Source organism: Octodon degus, unplaced genomic scaffold (assembly GCF_000260255.1).
Source record: "Octodon degus isolate 3935 unplaced genomic scaffold, OctDeg1.0 scaffold00017, whole genome shotgun sequence".
Taxonomy (NCBI): Eukaryota; Metazoa; Chordata; class Mammalia; order Rodentia; family Octodontidae; genus Octodon; species Octodon degus.
The window spans coordinates 5,643,295-5,664,152 of NW_004524593.1; the positions used below are offsets into that span (position 1 = coordinate 5,643,295).

Genomic DNA, 20,858 nt, shown 5'->3' on the forward strand with positions numbered 1-20,858 from the left:
GAGATCTGTACTCACATCTCCTAGCTGACCCAGTTTTGTGAAAATGACCTGTCACTGAAATATGCTTCAAGAGACTAACATCTATTCTAAAGGACCAGTCTAAAACAATGTCTATTTTCCTTGGCTCCACTCATTAAGTGAGGCCTGAAATAATTAAGAGATGAAATCCAAGCTAATACTGGAAGAACTGGTTTAATGGTCTCAATAAACACATATAACTGATGCTTCTGGCTCAAGTGAGGTTTGGGGTAAGATAGAGTTTTGGTTTTTTAATCTCAGGTTAAATGAGATAATATATGTACACCACTGAGAATGGTGCCTGGAACATGTTAGCTTATATTACTAATCTGTGTGAAGATTTTTGTTTTTTGCTGTATTTAAGCATCTTTTCTTCCACTATGGCTCTTTACACAGGCTGTCACATTCATTGCCACTTAGTAAATGTAAGTAAACAAATACCAGAGACTTCCATCTGCTGTGTCTCTGACACACACAATGATGGAAACAGCTATCCAAATCCCCATCACTGAGAACAACACAAATGGCTTAGCCTGTAACATGTGGGTAGTTAAGGTAAACTTCTGAATAGGCTAGCAGATTCCTAAAATTGGGACAATTTTAGTAACAGTTCCATCTGCAGGGAGACAAGGAAAGTGTTTTTTAAAGCCTGCTTCTACAGAAAGACCCCTTAGTCTTTTGGCATGCAGTTCTCTGCTATGTCCCTTGAGCTGCTTCCTAAAGAAACAGGGATAATGCAAATACAAAGCAATACACGAGAGATGCAATCAAACTGGACTGTCCTCAGTCCTAAGGTGCTTGGCACACTATAGCAAGGAAGCCTTCACAGGGACATGATGTGGGAAACAAAGATGATCAACCCAAGAGACACTGAAAAGGACAGAATGGGAAAGACTTTATTTTCCCAGTTCTTCAGGTAAGCTCAACCAGCTGGAGCCTGCAGGTAGAATATAAAATCCAGAAAAAAATACAACTTTTAAAAGTATTGTACATTGTAGATGTTCAATTTTTGCCAGGCCAGAGTCCAGTGTCAGTCTGGGCAGGAAGCTGAGAGGACTGCATGGCTCAGGGATCACACAATCTTCACTGTCTTGAGCATATCTGATAGGACATATGTGTCATCCCAGCCCCTCCCAGGCTTCCTCAGGGTCCGCTCCAAGGCCTGCGCCACTTCGAGGAGCTCTGGCGTGGCAAGCTTCTGCTCAGGATGCAGCTGACAGAACAGGATCTCGTTCACTTCTCCTTCAATTCGCCGAACATACAGGAGAGGAAACACCGCCCTGAGTCCAGCCAGCACTGAGTCCTTTAGCCCTAAGTCTCGGCACACAAGGTTCAGGATAAAGACACCTATAGGGTAGGAAAGAAAAGAGTCGGACTGACCACAGTTCAGGAAGCATAACTGGAGACAAAGATCAGGCAGCTCCAAGGAGAAGGCCAGTTCTGTTCCAGAGCAGCTACTGGACTAAGAAAACAGACCTACAGCAGCAGTGATCACACAGCATGCCAAGGCAGAAAGAGAACAGCACAGAAAATGTGAGCCTCAAGAAAACTTCAGGTTTTAGTCTCCTGTACAGCTAACACATTACCATTCCATGTGCCTTAATTTCCCAAACAGCAGTTCTGAGAAAGAATATCCCCGAGAAAATCCTTTTTTTTAAATTATTTATTTGGTAGAGTCTCCCTATGCAGCTTGGACTAGTAGTGATCCTCCTATTTCAGCCTCCCCAGCACTGGGATTACAGGCATGTGCCACTATGCCCAGTTTCGGCAGCCAGCGAGGCGTGGGGCCAGCATGGCATGTGGTACCAGAGATCATATGAGGGTCTTTGCACTTGCCAGGCAGGCACTCAGCCCACTGAGCTATCTCCCCAGCCCCAGCAAGAAAGAAAATTCTACCAATCCCACAAGGATGTTATATTCTTGACATATACATCATGGAATATCTTTTAACCAATGAGGAGACCAAATTTACCTTGTCATCTTGCAAAAAAGCTTCTAAATCAACCCGGCCCACTACATAACCTTAAATCAAAGCAAAGCACTTAGTGGGCCCTGAACATAGGGATTAAGAGGTCCAGCTTTCAAGTGATAAACACTGGGCTGGAGTTCCCACTGTTAACAAGCAGCACCCTTGCAAGTCACTGGTCTTCAGTTTCCTCCTCAGAAAACGAGCTGCTATGATGATTAAATAACACATGGATTCGTCCAGGACATACAGGGAGAATTCAAGTGGTTGTCAGTGTCATCACGCTAGTTTGAATGGGAACTGCTCCAACCACTTGGTGGCAGAATCTACAAACGCTGAACATCCATGTAACCTATGATCTTGCCATCACAGCCCTGCGTATCCGCCTGAAACCTGCAAATGTATTTCACCAAATGTCCTATGTTAGAATAACAATAGCAGCAGTACTTCCAGTACCCCCCAAAAGGAAACAACTCCAAAATTACCAGTGATAGTGGATACATTAACAGTGCTGTACTCACACAATATGAACAGTGTAAGGCACAGTACTGTGGCTGAATCTCACATGTTATGCAAAAGAAAACAAACATTTGAAGAGTACATAATATATTCCACCTATACAGACAAAAACAAGCAAAACCAGGCTGTGGTGACAGAGCTAGTGCAGTGACTAACTTTGGGAAGAAGATGAGTTACTGAAAGGGGGTAAGAGGTAAACTGGAAGGCAACAAATGTTCTATGTTTGATCCTGTTAAAATATTTATTCAATTTGAAAAATTGATCTAGTTATATATACTTACATATATATTTTATTAAAGATAAAAAACTTATAAAGCTGCTTCCCTCTTTGCTCTCCCACATTTAGTTCCCCATACCTTCATCAGTCAGGATGCTTTTGACTTTGTGCAGGAAAAGCTGGTCCACAAATGCTGGGGGTGGGCAACTCATTCCCAGAGTTGGGTCCTTACTGTCTACATCAAACATTATGACATCATAGTGAGTCCGTGCTAGGAAAGAGAAACAAGTAAGTCCTTGTCTTTGCTGAATAAAATAACTCATTACATTCCTACACCAGGCCCACTCTGAGACCTAATAAGTAGACAAGGGTGGCAAAAATGAGAAAAATGATGAGGCAAATGTAGTTTGTCTGTCATAGTCCAGGAGAGTCCTTGAAATCAATTTAAACTGTCCCACAGTAAAGATGAGGCCTTCTCCCACATTTAAAAGTAACTTCAAAAGGCACATGCATTACTGGGGTCCAGTCCAGCAAGAATATTACACACTCTACATGTACGTTTTAACTCTACAGAGCATTACAATCACCTTGAAAAAGCTTCTGAGCACTTAAGAGAATGTGGGCTCTACTCCTGACCAATGGGGCCGGCAAAATAGCTCAGTGGACTAACACAACTGCTTAGGCAAGCCCAGGAGCTGCAGTCCAATCCCCCAGCACCACATGCTATGCCAGCCCTGCCCCAGGACATGCTGAGCTGGGCAGAATCTGGGTGTAGTGGCACACACCTGTAATCCCAGCACTGGGGAGGCTAAAACCAGAAAGATTACCATGAGCCTCAGCTGCATAGTGAGACTCTATAACAACCAAATACATTTAAAAATAAAAAGGGCCGGCCTGATAGCTCAGCAGACTAAAGCGCTGCTTAGGCAGAGGGCAGTGGCCAAGGTTCAATTCCCAGCTTGCCCTGTTCCCACCCATGGAGCCCACTGAGACTGGGCGTGGTGGCACGCGCCTATAATCCCAGCACTTGGGAGGCCAAAAACAGGAGAATCACTGAGTCCAATCTACGTAGTGAGACCCTGTAGACCCTGCAGACCCTATCCTAAATACAGAGAAGAAAAAAAAAAAAAAAAAAAAACCTGGGACAATAGGATACAGACAGGAGGGGAGATGCAAGTCTCTGATATTTTTCTTCAGCTTCCCAGCTCATTAAAATAAGTACAGAGTTGAGCTGGCACACGTCTATAATTCCAGCACTCAGAAGTTGAAGAGTTCAAGGCTAGCCTAGACTACACTTGAATTCAAAGCCAGCCTGAACTGCCTATCAAGACCCTGTCTCAAAAGCAGACAAACAAAAATTACACAATCACTGATCTAGACAAAACAGGTGACTAGGCCTTTAAGAGCTGACCCAGCAAATAATAATTTTAAATCTGGAAATAGCCTATGTTCCCTCACAGGAGAAAATGTCCTGAAGCCTGAGTTAGTGTCTTTTCTACTTGAGAATGAGGAGGCTCAAAAAGGAAAACATAATGCTACATGAGCGAGACGTTGACCTGAATCTGCTCCTTCCTATAATATTAAGTAGCTTTTACAAGGGAAAAGCCTGAAATGCCACTGATATATTTCGAGCAAATTCTAAATCTGTGCTATTGACAATACAGTAGTGTACTTCTTCGGGACTAGTGCATGCCTATTAATATTCACAGAGCATGTATAATTGCAATGATTTTACTGCATGTTTGTGTGCACGTGTGTGTGGTGTGTGTGTGTGTGCGTGTATTTGCTTGTTTGGTGTGCTGGAGATCAGATATGCTAGGCAAGGACTCTACCACTGAGATATACCACTATGCCTGATTTTAGTTTCTGAGTAAGAAAATATGCTGGCTCACCAAAATTCACGGGAAAAAGACAGCCCACATTTTTGGCCCTGAGTCCCCTGAAAACCTGAAAGTGGTGACAGTTACAGAAGATGACTAGGACTATCCAAAATCTACCTGTAGATAATAACAGCAGCAGTACCACGATGCATTAAATAGCTACCACATGCCAAGCACTGTCACAGATGCCAAATACATACTAGCTATCTTGTTCCTAGGTCTGTCAGCTGCTCCTAGTGAGGAAATCTGAAAAATTGATATGGCTAAGTTCAGTCTACAGTTAAAATGAAGGCTGTCATTTGTCCACCTCAGCCCTGAACATACCCCACCGGGCTTCCTGGTGTGCTATACCATCCTGGAAGACATTTTAAATCAAGGGAAAGAATACCTATCTCTGAATGACCAGACCAGAAAAGGAGAGCATGAGTTCTAGAGCAGAACTGAGCCAATCTGCCTTTTCCCTGAGAGACCAAAGTCACTACAAGCCTCTGTATACAAAGTTGCAAAAGGCACAGAGGAGCTCTTGTCTCTAGCATTTTTGCAGAAAATTAATACATCTTAAAATTAAGTCTATGGGAAAAATTATTAGAGAAAACGTTGCTAGGATTCTAGCCTGCAGAAAGGCTATGAAAGCCCCACAACGTAACACCTTCATCAGGGCTTCACAACCTTAGTGTTGCTAACACCATGGGCCAGATCATTCTTAGTCACCAGTGGCCGTCCTGTGCACTGGAGGATGTTCAGTAGCATCTTTGGCCTGTAGCGTGGCCCCCACACACAATTTTGTGATAACCAAAAGTAAGTTTGCAGACAAATGTTCCCTGAGGCCAAGAACCACAGGTCTACATAAATGTTTTATTGTATTTCTGACTTCACATTCAGCCAAAATGTCTACAAGAAACACCTCCCAACATATAAACATCCTTTCTTCCCTTTTCTATACCTAACTACAGACCTCAGCTTTCTCGGAAGGGTGAGAAAGTGGCAGGCCTATTTTATTTGTTGTTATACCCTTAACACAGTGCTAAGGATAGAGTTAGTGCTCTGTGTTTATTGAATAAAAATGGAAAGGAATGGACAGAGGCTGGAATGGTGCTGATGCCTCCTCAACGAAATTAATTCTAGAGGCCCCTGAGGGCCTGACAACTTTGGGACAGTAACCCCCAAGCCGCTTCCCATGCAACCACAGCAGTACCTTCTCTTCCTGCCAGGCTGGTAATATAGTCCAAGCCATCTGCAATGTGGACTTTCATCCGGTCACTCTGGGAGAAGCCAAACCACTGAGTAGCCACTTCCAGCATGCAGGGGTCGATCTCCACAGCATCAACGTGGAACTTGGGGAAATGATCATGGACAAAGAGAGGGAGGCTGCCCCCACCCAGGCCCACGACCAACAATGCCAGTGGGGTCTCTGTAATAAAAGAAGAAAGCATTGCTTTGCCATCTGTTCACTGTAAACTTTTATACTCACCTCTGAGAAGATAAAAGAAGTTAAATTATTAGCTCTGCTCAAGGACACAAGATTTAAAGATCTGGCCTCCTTATCCCATTCCAAGAATGTAGGAGTTAAATAAAATTTGAAAATTCAACTTTAGCTTCACACTGACAAGATCTGGAAGAAAAACCAAGGTGTTGTTTACTATGGTCCTTTAAAGATCCCAAAGCACTCAGGTGACGCAGTAGCAAGAATAATCTAAGAATTACTAGATGGGGGCTAGGGAGATGGCTCAATAGAATAAGCACTTCCAAATTAGATGAACATCTCATCCCAAGAAATGGAGCAATGGGCAAGGAATTGTATTCATGATTACAAAGGAGTATAGGCATAATACCCCTCTTTTGGCTCTTGACTCAGAAGGCCACACCTGCCTGCTATAACACACCTGCCGGGTGAGCCAGCCCATCCAAGTTCCATAAACCATAGGAAAAACAAGGCCCCGGCCCTAAGCAGAGAAACCACAGCAACAGCAACCACAGGAGACTGAAGAAGACAAGAAACGAAAGAATCACTAAGAGGAGACGAGATTGGATTAAATCTAACAACTGCGACTCAGGGGATATTAACCTCCCCAGATGTTATCCTGTTAATGCCAAGAAAGACCAAAACCACAGGGTGCTTCAGTAAGGCACACTCAGGGATCTCAACTAAAGACAGTTATGAGTATAGAAAGCAATATGAACACATTTGCTAATGCAATCAGATCCAAGCCTGTTGTTATTGAGAGGGCAATCAGTGCACTAAGTATAAGAAAGATTCTTTACAGTAGACATTCAAAATAGAATTGCATCTCATACTCAAAAGCCACACATTATCCAAAGGCAAAAGAAATATGAAATTTAAATGCACCATCTACTCAACATGTATGTAAATTTATATATTTATAGGTATGTATATTATACACAATATATATATATATATATATATATAAAATTCATCAAGCTTAACAATGTAAAATCTGTGTACTTTATATATCTCACTGAAAAACTTTTTTTTTAATTTTCTAAGTTATTTTGTCTACAGTAGCGGAGCAACACCAGCCTGATGCACATTTCTCCTGACAAATCACCTGTGGAAATCTAGTTTGCTGACAGCAGGGTTTTTCTGATTTATCCCAGTAGCTGTGTAGCTCTCTGCACGCACTGGCTGCCATTTGATCCTTAAATTGGTCTGGTTTTTACTTTTTATGTATTTATTTATTTATGTTTTTGTGGAACCAGGGATTGAACTCAGTCCCTTGCGCTCGCCAGGGAAGTGCTTATTCTACTGAGTCATCTCCCCGGCACTTCACTGAAAAACTTTGTACCTTAATTTTAAGAAGCACAGAAGAAAACAAAATTTAGACATCAATACTTGTAACCATTTCAAGTTTACAGGTTAAGGCAAAAGTTTTATGAATGAACTAGAAGTTATAGTACAGGAAAGCCAAAACGGGAGGATCACCAGCCTGAGCAACCTAGTGGCTCAGTGGACCGTCACAAGATAAAAATAAAAAGGGCTGGGGATTTAGCTCAGTGCAAAGGCTCTGGGTTCCATTCCCAGTTTCCCTATCCCCACACCCCAAAAAATACTGATGCTCATTTAACTTAATTTTCTTTTAATATATTTAGAACAGAGTCTATAGAGTCTCACTACATAGATCAGACTCATAGTGATTCTGTTTCCAGCCTCCCAAGAGCTGGGATTACAGGCACACGTCATCTTGCCCAGTCTCAACATCTCAGCATGCCCCGGGGGCTGCACTCTGCCTAAGCAGGCGCTCTAGTCCACTGAGCTATCTGGCTAGCACTATGCTTATTTAACTTAGAAGATAGCTGGGATGAAAAAAAACACATATATGCACTCATCAGTCAAGAATCACCATTCTTAAGCCACAAAGCAACTCATCTACTTCCAGTCTTTCACGCTCTCTACATGAAGGCAGTGAGCGGAGTCACTCTCACCTAGAAGCAGCTCTGGGTTCCCCAGCAGGGTGAGGCCGGCGATCATGGCTTTATGGTGTTCACAGCAGAGGTAACTTCTATCAATGGACTGCCCCGGAGCTGCAGGGAGGTCATCAACAGGCTGCTGCTTCTTCTTGTCCTTTTTCCGTTTCTTCTGGGCTAAAGGAGAGGTTCAGACTAATGAAGCCGGGTGCTTATGTTATCACGTAGAAAGCAAGGGATACCAGCAGTAGCATGCTGCCACTGGATTGATGAGACTTGAGAACCAGCTGTTAAGTATACAGGAATTGTATAATCTGCTTGACTTCAATCATATTGACAGCCCAAAATTGGCCATGGAGGGAATATTTACATCACAGAAGTTGGCAAACTACAAATCAGTTTCCCCTGTCCCCAAGAAGATTAGAACATTCAACACAACCTCTGGATTCCAAGGAGCTGGAAAAGGTGGCAAATGTACTCTCAACACTCTAGGAAAACTCAGCCGGGTACAATGACACATACTTGTAATCCCAACTACTTGGGAGGCTGAGGCAGAAGAGTTACAAAGTTAAGGCTAAGCTAGGCAACTCAAAAAGGCCCTGTCTCAAAATAAGAAATCAAAAGTGCTTGGAATGTAGCTCAGTAGAAGAGCTAGATTCAATCCTCAGTACCACAAAAAGTAATAATAATGATAACTGTTATGGGTCACTCTGCACAGGAACGAGATCAGCCAGATAGAACTTTGAATAAAGCCTTTTATTTACTGAGCTCAGGTCTGTCAGCCACTTCTCACAGGAGAAGACTGATCGGCACCCGAACATAGGTAGCAGGGTGGTATTTGTAACAGAAATCACATCCAGTTTGATAAGCAAATGTGTTATCTAGCACACAACACAAAACTACATTCATTTGACACATCTACAAACTGTTCGCAACTAAAAGATCTTTCACAGCTTAATGATAAGTGCATATTTTTATAAGATACATCTTAAGCTGACCATGTTATAGGAGATGGTTAGGAAGGGAGTTTGTTTTAGCTTGCTGCCTTGACAAGAAACATTTATTGTTAAGTAGCCTTGAGCCGAGGGAGAGAATACATTTCTTAGAGTAGATAACAAGAAGCACAAGGGTTTTTTAATAATTTTCCATAGTTAAGGCACAAAATTCTGTTAACCCTTTACAATAACAAAAAATAGCTTGGAAAACTCAACTGACGGGAGAAAAGTTTACTCATAAATTCGTTAACAGAAGATGCAATTACTAATTCCCTCCTCTATGCCACTTACTAAACCAGGACTTTTTATCTTTTTGCTCTAACATCCTGATCTTCCCATTCTTGGTGCATGTGGTAACTGATTATCTGAAGGGTTAAGTAAACAGGCCCAGAATCAGTAAGCGGCACATACTAACTCCTATCATCTTCCCACTATGTCACACACAGCATCCTCCTGAAAAAGGAATCTGAAGGGCAAACAGCCCACAAAGGGCCCCCCAGCTTTCCCTCCACTGCTCCCTCACTATCCTACTGAATAACTGGTTCTGTGCTCATAAGAACCACCTGGTTTTCACATCAGTGCCCAGTACTGAAGGGTAGCTATAGCATGCTTTCCAGCTCCTGCTCTGCTCACCCACACTGCCACAGAGGAAACCATTCCTCCCACAGGAAGAAATGACAACAAGAAGAAAATGAACTTCACAGTAACAGAAAAACCCAAAACCTAAAACCCAAACTGGAACAGTGTAGTGGTTGATACACAGCGTCAGCTGGAGAAGTAAAAAGCTGAACTAAATCAGCAATTCCATACCTAGGGCATGTAAGGCCCCTCCCTAGTAGCGCATGTGAGGCCCCGCCCTAGAATGACTCAGCACTTAAAAGACATATAAAGGGGACTGAGGAAGGATGGTTCTCATCACTTCCTTGGAGGAGCTCTGGTCTTCAGTCAGTATAAAAGGGAGACAGGCTTGCAAGAAGCTGCAGCTGCACACGTCCTCTTCCGCCACCATAAACCGTTGCCCTCAGCAATGTGCTACTCTGCCTTATAGTCAGCTAAGTAAAGACTAAAATATTCACTAACTGTGAGTTAAATAAACTTTTTCTTTCTTAATTTTGGGTATCAAGTATTTCGTCCCTGCAATGAGAAAAAGATAACTGAGACAAAGGGGTAAAACTATGACTTCCTTAATCACACCGGCCATACTGCACATACTCAGCAGTTACACCTGGTGGCCACCATACTAGACACTCTGGTAAACATTTCCCTCATTACATACAGTTCTCCAGCATGGTGTGGCCCTCACGGCCTCTAAGGCACCCACCAAATCCAACACTCTAACTACAAAGAAACAGGGTTCCCCTGTGACCTCCCTGTTTTCGGTCAGCTCACACAGGTCTACTAAAGCAACATACAAGTACACAGCAACTTGTAAAACAGATGCCCTTTTAAAACTGTGAGTATCACATTTATTTGGCTTCACCACCCCTGTTCATCATTTCAGAGCCACCCTTTGCTCATAAACAGAACAAACTCCAGGATTCTGCTTATCACCACTAGACCCTAAGAGCCAAAGGACAGGAAGGTTCACAGACCCATGTGCCTCTGCCCATAGGTATTCAAATCTGCCCTACATTTCAACCAAGACCCCAGGTCTTTCTGACCACCCCAAACCAAGAACCCATACCATGCTCATCCAGGTACCACCATCATGCCTGTGACACCTCACCTCTGTGAGACACGTCCTTCAGCAGCCTGGCTTCAGACTGTACCACATTCCTGTTGCTGAGGAAGATTAGCCGGCGAAAGTATCGCCTATCATCCCCTTGTACATCCTCAACAACAAAGGCACCACTCAAGGGGCTGCAGTCTTGGTGTTGAACAGTGCGGACTCCAATGTCTCCTCCCACAGACAGAAAGGGCACCTGAAGGTACAGCCAGAGACATGGTGAAAACACCTGCTGAATTATAAGATATGAGAAGCTATAATCCTTGCCTTTGTGCCAATGAGGAATCTCCCTATCAAGGCTCTGGAGAACAACTCCAAAGATTTGTCATTCTATTAAAGTACTTTTAGAAGCCTCTGAATGGACCTTAAAAGGTTCACTAGTACTTCTTGGAAATTAACTGAACATCTATATATCCCCAAATCACTAATGTAATAGTTGGTTCTTCTCAAAACTTTATCAGAACCCCTGAAAAAACCCAATAGTTCAGGACAACAAAATTTTGAAGGAATCCTCGAGAAGGGCTCTAACTATGAAAAGTAATTAAAAATAATAAAATCTAAGAGTGAAACCACTACTCTTAATTTTAAGAAATTTCTTCTCCAAGTTCTTCTCATCTTTTCTCCCCCCACTTTTGTAAATCTTGGGAGAAAGAACACATTTCCCACCTAAACCTCTCCTACCATCTTTATCTTTATTTTCAGAGAACTATATTTGATAATCTGTACTTGTACCAATAATCTGTAACCTTGTGAATAGGAACAATGGTGAGAAAGAGTCACAAACGAAACTCCCCAGAGCACATGGACAACCCTAAAAATAAAATCCCACTGATGGATACCAAGCTCAAAGTCTTCCAGGAAGAATCACACATTCATCTGTCAACACAAGTTAACCTAGTAGGCAGGACCACAGGCTGGGAACCCAGGGCCCAGGATTCGTTTTTCAGGTTTGTTACTAATGCATCAAACCTACAAACACCTTGGCTTTCCCACTATCAAGAAGGATAGCGTTCTTACAACAAGGTCACTCCTCAATTACTCCTGGTGACCACAAGGTACGTTTCAACCAATAATTTAATATTGTATCATTACTTTGGCAAAACCCCCTTTCCTTCCAGACAAAATACCAGACCAGTATGCTGATATCTTGAAGATTGTGTTGAGATGTGTTAGCCCTATCTCCCTTAGACCCTAGATAATGAGAATTTGGAGAAGCAAATGGAGAATTTGGAGAAACTTTTTTCAAAAGTGGAAAAAGAAAAAGAAAGGCTGGTCTGAGCAACCCACAACACAAAGTTAGAAGCTGGGAGGGGTGTATAACCTGTAGCACATGAATTAAACAACCCTGTGTTATTATTAAAAAAAAAAAAAAGCTTTAAAAAAGTAAGTTTTGCTTCTACATGTTTTATATGCAACCCAAGATGATTCCTCTTCACTGTGTGACCCAAACAAGCCAGGTCACAGACATGCCTGGATTCACATTTCCTGCACATAATTTCTAGGGAATTTTAAGAGTCCCTCCTACACTTCCCAACACAGATACTACTATGGTTCTTACAATGAGCAACTGCTCACCTTCCTCTCTGCCTAGGGTAAGGGAAAGTGGTTTCAGTTCTATATAACTCTCTTTTTTTTTTTTTCCATATAACTCTCAACTGCTAATTCCTCCCTAAGGATCAGACAAGGGTCACAGATTCTAGCTCTAAGGCTCCCTCTGTCTTCCTGGTTGCTAACTTGATTCTAAAGACCAGTGAAAGCCGCTGCCCAAGTTTCGGTACCTGCTGCTGAGCGGGCATCCCAGCCGGGGCCAGCTCCATGACTCTGGCCGACAGCTCAGCCTGAATAATGTCCATGCCATCATATTGTTGACCTCGATGAAGCGCCACTGTGATCAACCTCCGGAAGCCTGCACTGGCTGCCAGTTGCTTCAGGCCCTCCTCTGTGCCAAAGAGCCACTCAGTCTCCCGGCCCTGGGGAACTAAAAAAGAGAGACCTGATTACAGGGAATCCTGGGGAGAGTGTTCACATGCCTCCGCAACCACTATGTTCCATGTGGCCGAAGCCAGCCCTACCTAGGACCAGCATCCTTCTTGCCTGTGACCCACTAAGGGGCCATCAATCTGTAGCACAATACACCCAGTAAAGCAGCCCATCAGAAAATGGAAGACCAAGATTAGATAGGAATGTCTATAAAGCAAGGGAGGGAGGCACTTAATGCAAGACAAAGAGCCATAACACCAGAATTTATTATATGTCAGGAGTGATTCCAAGAAGTCTACAAACATAAACTAGAAGAATTTTTACAATAACCCAAGATGCAGGTAACATTATCATTCTGTTTTACAAACGAAGAAATCAGAAGTTACTTTATTCACCCAAGTTCACAAAGCTAGTAAAAGGCAAAGCTGGAACTTAAACCAAAGCAGTTCAGTTAAGGTTCCATACTCTTATCTAGTACACTATTCATTCCCACAGACAGACAGGTGGGATTACAAAACACTTAGAAAAATGGTTCAGCTGTCAGAAAACAAACTTCGGGCATGATCATCACATTTTGCATTTGTCTCGAACTTTCCATGTTTGAAAGAATTTCTTCTTCTAGGTAACTTCTTTACCTAGATTTAAGGTAAATCTAGTAACCTATGCTCCTTTCTATAATAATATTTATAAAGCACTGAACACATGCCAGGAACTATTTGTAAGAAATTTTACATTTCTCACAACTATAGAAGAGAATTACAATCTCATTTATACATAAGCAGACTGAGGCACAGGAAAAGATGTAACTTGTTCAGTATCACATCACCTGAAGTGACTAAGCCATATCCAGAACCCAAATAGCTGGGCTTTTTCAGTTGCTACTTGGCATTGTTCTACAGAGAAACACAGCAACTCACCCAGATCCCTCAGCACACAAGCTATAGTTGTGACTACAACTCACTCAGGGTCCAACTAAATCAGCCCTGCTTCCATCATTCAATGGCACAGTAACTAACATCTCTATGCAATGTGTGACCTGCCTAAATTACATTTATCTCCACTCTCTTCCCCATCAACACCACTGTCACACCCTCTCAGACCTTTGCCATGGAAGGTAAGGAGGAATAAGACTGAAATCTTAGCATGCTGCTGGAAAACTATTCCTACTACTTCACAAAACCTTGGCTAATCTAGCTCTTTGGAAGTACCACCCTCTGAAGACAAAAACAGCCAAGACAAACCCACCCACCAAAGCCCAAACCCAGCCCCTGCCCTTCCAAAGAAAGAGAGGGAGCAATCCCAACTCACTGATGAAAATGGCAAAATAATTGTCCCGCGATGGTTTCACAGCGGGGCTGTCCACCACGTGGAGGGTGTAGCGTGGCTCCCCTGTGTCCCCATTGCATAAGTCCAGAGTCACACTCCCCAGCCCAGACTTGCGGCGAAGCTGGCCACACAGCCAGGCATACTGCTGCCGCTCCTGCACGGCCTCTGCCAGCCGCTCAGCATTTTCCAGCCGCATAGGCTTGCCCTGCTCCTGAGCACACAGCTCAAAGATCTGAAGGGCAGAGCCAGGGACTGGCCTGAACTTGGTCATGATGAAGGCAAAGACAGGCAGGGAAAACTGAGGCTCTGATTCCAAAACCTGGTCCTGGCTGTTGGCAACTTGGTGCACCCTCACCATCCACCCCTCCCGAGAGAAGTGACCCACTGCTTTCTTCAGGATGTGAGCCTGAGCCAGGGAGATGCAGAGGTATCGACCGCCCACCTGCAGGACACGGCCAACCTCAGCCAGCATCCTGTCCACCAGCTGCAGGGTCCTCTCCTCCTCATCGGTCAGGACAGCATCCAGGGTGCCCTTGTCCAACACCACCTGGAATGAGGCATCGGGAAACTCCATGCGGGTCATGTCCATTTTTAAGAAGCTCATCTGGGGCCGGCGGCTGGCATTGCGTTCCCTCATTTGCTTGATGACCACCTCACTGATGTCAATGTTCACTATATCCTGATAGCCCACATCATACAACTGCTCGCTCAGCTCCGAGTTGCCGCACCCAACCACCAGCACCTGGAAAAGAAAATCATGCGCAAGATGGAGGTAATCAAGGCAAAGAAATGCCCTTCCGGCACTTTTTAAAAACAAGGCTTGCCCTAGCAGCTGCCTGATTTCCAAAGGCAGAGATGCTACTGTCAGAAAGTAGTAATATCACAGTTGGCATTAGACTACAGCTTGAAGTATTGTCACACAGCTGGTTACAATACAGGTTACATGCTCTAAGGTGCAGAAATGAATGAATCAAGCTATCCTTTTCTCTGAAAACAGGCATGCATTAATAACACGTTAACAAGCTAAGGAATCCAGACAGTAGCTACAGTTAAAATCTCCTGCTTTCCTGTTAGAAACTCAGGCCCAGCATGAACTCCACTTCTATTCACTCATGCCTTCGTGTCATCAGACAATGAATTACAATTGTGAGGTTTCAAATCTTCCTCTCCTCATGGATTCCATTGCATGGCATTTAGCTATCCAGATATCAAACTTAAAAGTACGCTTTTCTCTCTGTGAAGCAATCTCCCATTCATCCTACAGAATTCTGCTCCGATGTCACCATTCTGAAAAAGCACAGCTCCAGAAGTGAATAAGCTACAGAGCCAAGTAGGCCTGAGTTTAAAATCTCCATGACCTCCTGTATGTCTGAGCACCAACATACTTGTAAAGTAAGTACATGACTTTCACCTGAGTTCATGAAATAAACAGGCTGTTCATATAAGAAAACACTACCCCACATGAAGATTAGCATAAGCTAATGTTAGTCTTTTTCTCTACTTTCCGAACAACCTCACCTCTACTAATTTTAAGTGCATTTCTCACTTCTGCAACATGCGCAGGGATTGCAACTCAACCGTTTTGTGTAAGGACTGAATATAGTGTCTGGAATTCAGTGAGCTCCACAACACTGAATAAACATACATCGATGAAGTCACACTTGCTACTGATCCCAGAGACAGAACAGAACACTTTCAGCGTTGTACTAGTAAAGAAGTCACTCCTGCAAGAAAGGTTATTCAGTGTTGCTCTGGGGCGGGAGGTCTTTAAACGGAAAATCCTTCAGAGAGCCAGACGAGGCATAGTTCCCATTGTGTGGGTTCCTGCAGGGTCCTTGGACCCGCGTGCCCACGGGGTGCACGATTCTGTGAACACTTCCCGCCTTCCCGGGCACACGCACGCACGGCCTGGGAAGCGACCCTTACCTTTTCCTTGGGTTTGATGTATTTGTGCAGCACCCCGCACAAGTCCAGGTAGGTCCCGTACCACTCGAAAGCCTGCTTTCCTCGCTGCTGGAAGAACTTCTCCCAGTAGTCAACAGAGCCAAACTCCTTGGAGCTTTTAGGTAGAAGATTCATGTTCCCTTTAGCCGAGGGGCGAGTTCCGGACCTACCCCCTGCGAAGTACCATCTGAGGGGCTCGGGGGCGCCGCGGGGAGAATTCTACCCAATGACAGACGCCTAGAGATGGGCCCCCCTCAGCACCCAGGAAGGACGCCGACACGGCCAACGCACGCGAGCCGCTGAACTTAGTTTACACACGCGCCCGCGGAGCCCCTCAGCCTCTGGCCCACGTGTAGAAGCCCTCACAGTCGCAGAGCGAGCGTTCAGAGCCCAGCAAGCACTTCCGGGGGTAAGACCTCGTGATTGGTCAGTCGCCCAGCTCCGAGGCGTCCCTGCTTTTTAGTTCCTGACATCTGATTGGCCGAGCGGCACGCACCTCCCTCCGGCCGCAGAGACGCTGCGTGAGGGAGAGGGGGCGGGACCTCGAGCCAAAGTCCTGGAGGAAAAGCTCCGCGCTCGTCGCGCTCCACCCTGCTCCCGAACCGAGCCGCGCGGGGGCGGGCTTTTCCGAGTCTGCACTGCGCAGGCGCAGCGGAAAGTGCGCAGCGCGGCCTGCTGGGCGGAGAGCTGTTCCGCCCTGGGTATAGCCGGCGGGCTCTGGAGTGGACCGCAGGGGAGTGGGGGCGGGTGTTGTCCCCTCCGAAGGAAGTGAAACAGGGGGTGGGACCAGTCCTACGGCAACGGTGCGGCGCAGTCTGTTATCGTCTGCACCTCTGTCCCCAGCCCTGTACCAGTGCTTGTTTGTCCCAGCTGTCACTTAGAAGGAAATGGCGCTTGGTTGTACTTGGCAGGCGAAATACGGGTTCCACTCTCAGTACTGTGATTATGAAAGTTTAGGAGGATGGAGTAACTACTAGGTATTCAGAGAGCCCGCCTCGTTTGGTACTATAGGTAGCTGCTCATTTTGTGTTTGATAAACATACTGTCCTTTAAAATGATCGTTTTATGGGAAAATCTTGAAGTTCCTTGTGACTGGCTCTGTATTGTTAAATCTTACACAGAAGAGTGCAAACAGGCGTGGCACTAGCGCAGACGGCCAAATAGTCTATGTGAGTAGTCAAATAGGTTAAAGTGAACTTTAACTTGGGACCCAGGAGATGGCTCGGTGGAATAAGCACTTCTCTGGCAAGTGCAAGGGCCTGAGTTCAATCCCCGCTTCTGCCAAAATACAAAAAAAAAAAAAAAAAAAAAAAAAAGAAGCTCCAGACTTAAGGCCTCCAGAAATATACGATGCTAAATTTGTGGTTTTTGTGGTAATAAGTTTTGCGATTTATTACAGTAGCAATAAAGCACTAATTCAAAACATAACCCTGAGGGAGAAGCAGCACGCACAGTTGAGGTAGGAGTTCACAGTAGGGGAAAAGAAGCAGATGAACATAAACTTGGGCTAAAGGGCAGGTTTTGTGAAGTCTTTATTCCAAACATTTAACTTAAGCCTGTCACATGACAAAGAGCCAACAAAGAACCAGGTCATGACAGTTGGAAAGCAATGATCCAAGACCTTTCCTTGGAAAGGAGTGAAATATTTGATGACTGATTGAACATAAGGAATAAAAGACCGAAGGACTAAAAATGGTTCCCACTTTAGCCTCTAGCTGACTGAGGAAATAACCTGTAGAAGGAAAAGAATTATCATTTGTAGAACTGCTACATGAAAGGTATTTAGAGGTCCTTGTGGCTGTAAAATCAGAGCCAGAGGTCCAAGCTGTTCTCCCCACTCCGCATGCCTATCCTAAAGTTCACGCCCTTCTCACATTCCATCAGTGGTATCCAGTAGTGATCCAAGAAATGCAAATGCTTCATGAGTGTGATATGAAATTTGGTAAAGGGAACCTCCTTGGGGTTACAAGGAGTGACTCATATAATACTGGAAACTATGTCATTCTGGAAGTCTTCACAAATGGTTTTGTTTTCCACATTTGGGAAGTTGAGAAATAAATGTTCCCCTGTATCTTGGAATAGTGGAAGGCAGGCAAAACAACATTGGATAATAGTATGCCATTCTATTAACTGGGTGTCAACACCTTCTTGAAGATATTGTTGCTACAAGAAGTGATTCTCAAGCTCATATTAGATTACTAAAATGGGATAATAATATTCTTTAGTTTGTATAGAACTTATGATTTACCATGAATTTTTCATAAATCATTTAGAATTCATAGCAAGGGGATTCAGAGCTATGTAAGGTTTTTTTTTTTTTTTTACAATTTTCACATTGATAAAGATGACTGATTTGGGAGAATATGTTAGTATTACAAAACATCAATTATCATTCTAGGTGATTACAAACACACATTGAAGTGTGTGTGTGTGTGTGTGTGTGTGTGTGTGTGTTTGAGCCAAAACTTCAAATGTTTAAAAGTAAATGAAAGGGCTGGGAAGATAGCTTGGCGGTCTAAGCACCTACCAGGCAAGCACAACAACCCAGGTTCCATCTGGTACCACGTGCTGTGCCAGCCCTGAAACCCTAGGTGTGCCAAGCCCGCCTCCCAGCCCGCCTCCCAAACTGGGCATGGTGGCACACACTTATAATCCCAGTGCTATGGAAGCTGAGACAGGAGGATCCCTATGAGTCTGAGCTGTGTAGTGAAACCATGTACCAAATAAATAAATAAAAATATTGTTTTTAAATTTTTTAAAAGTAGGCGCAGGGCCAGGGGTTCGATCCCCAGGCTTGCCAAGCCGGCCCCACCCTCAGGGCTTGCTGAGACAGCAATTGAGACTGGGTGTGGTGGCACATGCCTGTAATCCCAGCTCTTGGAAGACTGGAAACAGGTGAATCACTACGAGTCCAATCTAGTAGTGAGACCCTGAACACCCTGTAGACCCTTCCCTAAAATACAAAAAATAAATTTTTTAAAAGTAAATGAAAAAGTTATAGTTAAAACTGACTTCCAGGGGGCTGGTGAGATGGTTCAGTGGTCTAAAGCACCTACTTAGAACAAGCTTAGCAAAGCACAGGGACCGCGGTTGAATCCCCCAGCACCACATGCCAGCCAGCCCCACCCCCTGGTGGGCTGAGCTGGCCACACACACACACACACACACACAAATAAAAAAAAATTAAAAAAAAAAAAACTGACTCCCAGGATTTTCTTTGTTTGGTAATTTATTCTGTTGCTAAAGATATCTAAGGTTTTCTCATATACATGGACTGCAAGACATTTATAGCCATGTTCATTGAGAGGGAGAATAAGCATATTGCACATGCCAAGTTATTTGCTTTTGGGGACAGTGGGCAATATTTTGAAAGTTGGAAAGTCAGGGAGTTGAAGGAATGGTTCCAAGGAGAATGACCGATTCCTGGTGCACTGGTCCCCTACATGAAGGGATTCACGGAACCTTTGGATCCTACATGCATCTTGGATACTACGAAAGATTATAGTGGTAAACTAGTACAATGTGTTTACCAGTTTTATTTCTGAACTTCAGTTTCTTTACAAGGAAAGAGAAAAAAACTTGAAAAACAACTTGTTTTTCTGCTAAACTCTAGCACTCGGCATTCTCAACCATGAGCATCTCATATATCCCTGGGTTGTTTATTTTGGTTTTATTTTTGGACAATCTGTCTCTTCAGCTCATAGCAAAATATTTTCCACCTCTGAAGGAATGGATTTTAAAACAAAATTTAATAAATGAAATCCATTTAAGTGCTCCACCCAATGTATTTATTTTAACACTCAGATCCAGAGCTATCAATGAAATAAGAACAAAATTCCCTATTGTCCAACAAAGACATTAATGTATTTCACCTCTAAAACTAAAATTCTTTCTTTGCAATGGGGATACATATCCTTTCCTAAGAATAATCTCAAACTACAGTGCCAAAAGTACTCTTTTTAATGCATCTCATCTTTAAATTGTGTATCTTTATCCTTATTGTTCTCATACATGGTTGAGAAAGTTTTTCTCAGTCTATGGAAAATTCATTCAGGCAGCAGCATTTCTGTTTCAACAGTGAACAGAGAAATGTCCTCAAGGAATATGTTGTGGATATTTATGGAGAGAGCTGTCAGGGAAAGAGACCCTTGGCTAAAACTATAGCATAGAGATTAAGAACATGGGCTCAAATCAGAAAATTCTACTTTATCCTTGTGAATTTTGGGTCAGACTTCCTGATTTCAGGTACTTTGCATTATGTGCTTCTTCCCCTACCTATCACACTCCCATTTACTGCAAAGTTAACAATAGCATTCTTAAAATTAAAATATAGTAATATAAAAATCCATCATTTAAATTATACACTTCCATCATTTTTTAAATCTATTTGTAATACACTATTTGGTAACCAACACCACTGATTCCAAAACATTTTTATAATCTTAAAATGAGGCCCCCTACATGTTGGCAATTACTCTCATTTTCCCCTCCCCCATCTTCTTACTGTCACTTACCTACTTTCTATCTATAGATTCACCTATTGTGATCTTTTGTGACTGGTTTCTTTCACTTAGCATATTTTCAAAGTTCATCCATGATGTATCATATAATAGCACTTCATTTTATTGTCAAATAGTATGTCATTGTTTGGATAAATACAGTTAGCATAGTCTTTCATCAAGAGATGGACCTTGGGTTGTTACCACTTCTTTGCTATTATAAAAACACTGCTGTGAGCATTCATGTGCAAATGATTGTATAAACATGTTTTAAGTTATCTATGATACATACCTAGGAGTGAGATTGATGCGTCTTCTATATATATATATGAAGATGCCTTAGAATTATAGATCTAATTATATTA

The 20,858-nt window shown here is 43.3% G+C and overlaps 1 protein-coding gene across 1 annotated transcript; it reads right to left on the reverse strand.

Moving 5' to 3' along the window:
• Positions 1-887: 887 nt before the first annotated feature.
• Mettl13 (methyltransferase like 13) lies at positions 888-16,394 on the reverse strand. The gene is made up of 8 exons (XM_004626804.2): positions 15,977-16,394; positions 14,033-14,792; positions 12,523-12,722; positions 10,745-10,940; positions 8,042-8,200; positions 5,796-6,011; positions 2,860-2,991; positions 888-1,365 (listed from the first exon to the last, which is right to left on the reverse strand). The coding sequence occupies exons 1-8, from the start codon at positions 16,127-16,129 to the stop codon at positions 1,091-1,093; spliced, it is 2,091 nt and encodes a 696-aa protein (XP_004626861.1). The 5' UTR covers positions 16,130-16,394; the 3' UTR covers positions 888-1,090.
• Positions 16,395-20,858: the final 4,464 nt, after the last annotated feature.

Coding starts and splice junctions, on each gene's coding strand:
- Mettl13 (XM_004626804.2), bottom strand. CDS start 16,129: ATGAATCTTCTACCTAAAAGCTCCAAGGAGTTTGGCTCTGTTGACTAC. Junction 10,941..12,522: donor GGATGCCCGCTCAGCAGCAG/GTACCGAAACTT, acceptor CTGTACCTTCAG/GTGCCCTTTCTGTCTGTGGG. Junction 1,366..2,859: donor AAGCATCCTGACTGATGAAG/GTATGGGGAACT, acceptor CCTACCCTATAG/GTGTCTTTATCCTGAACCTT.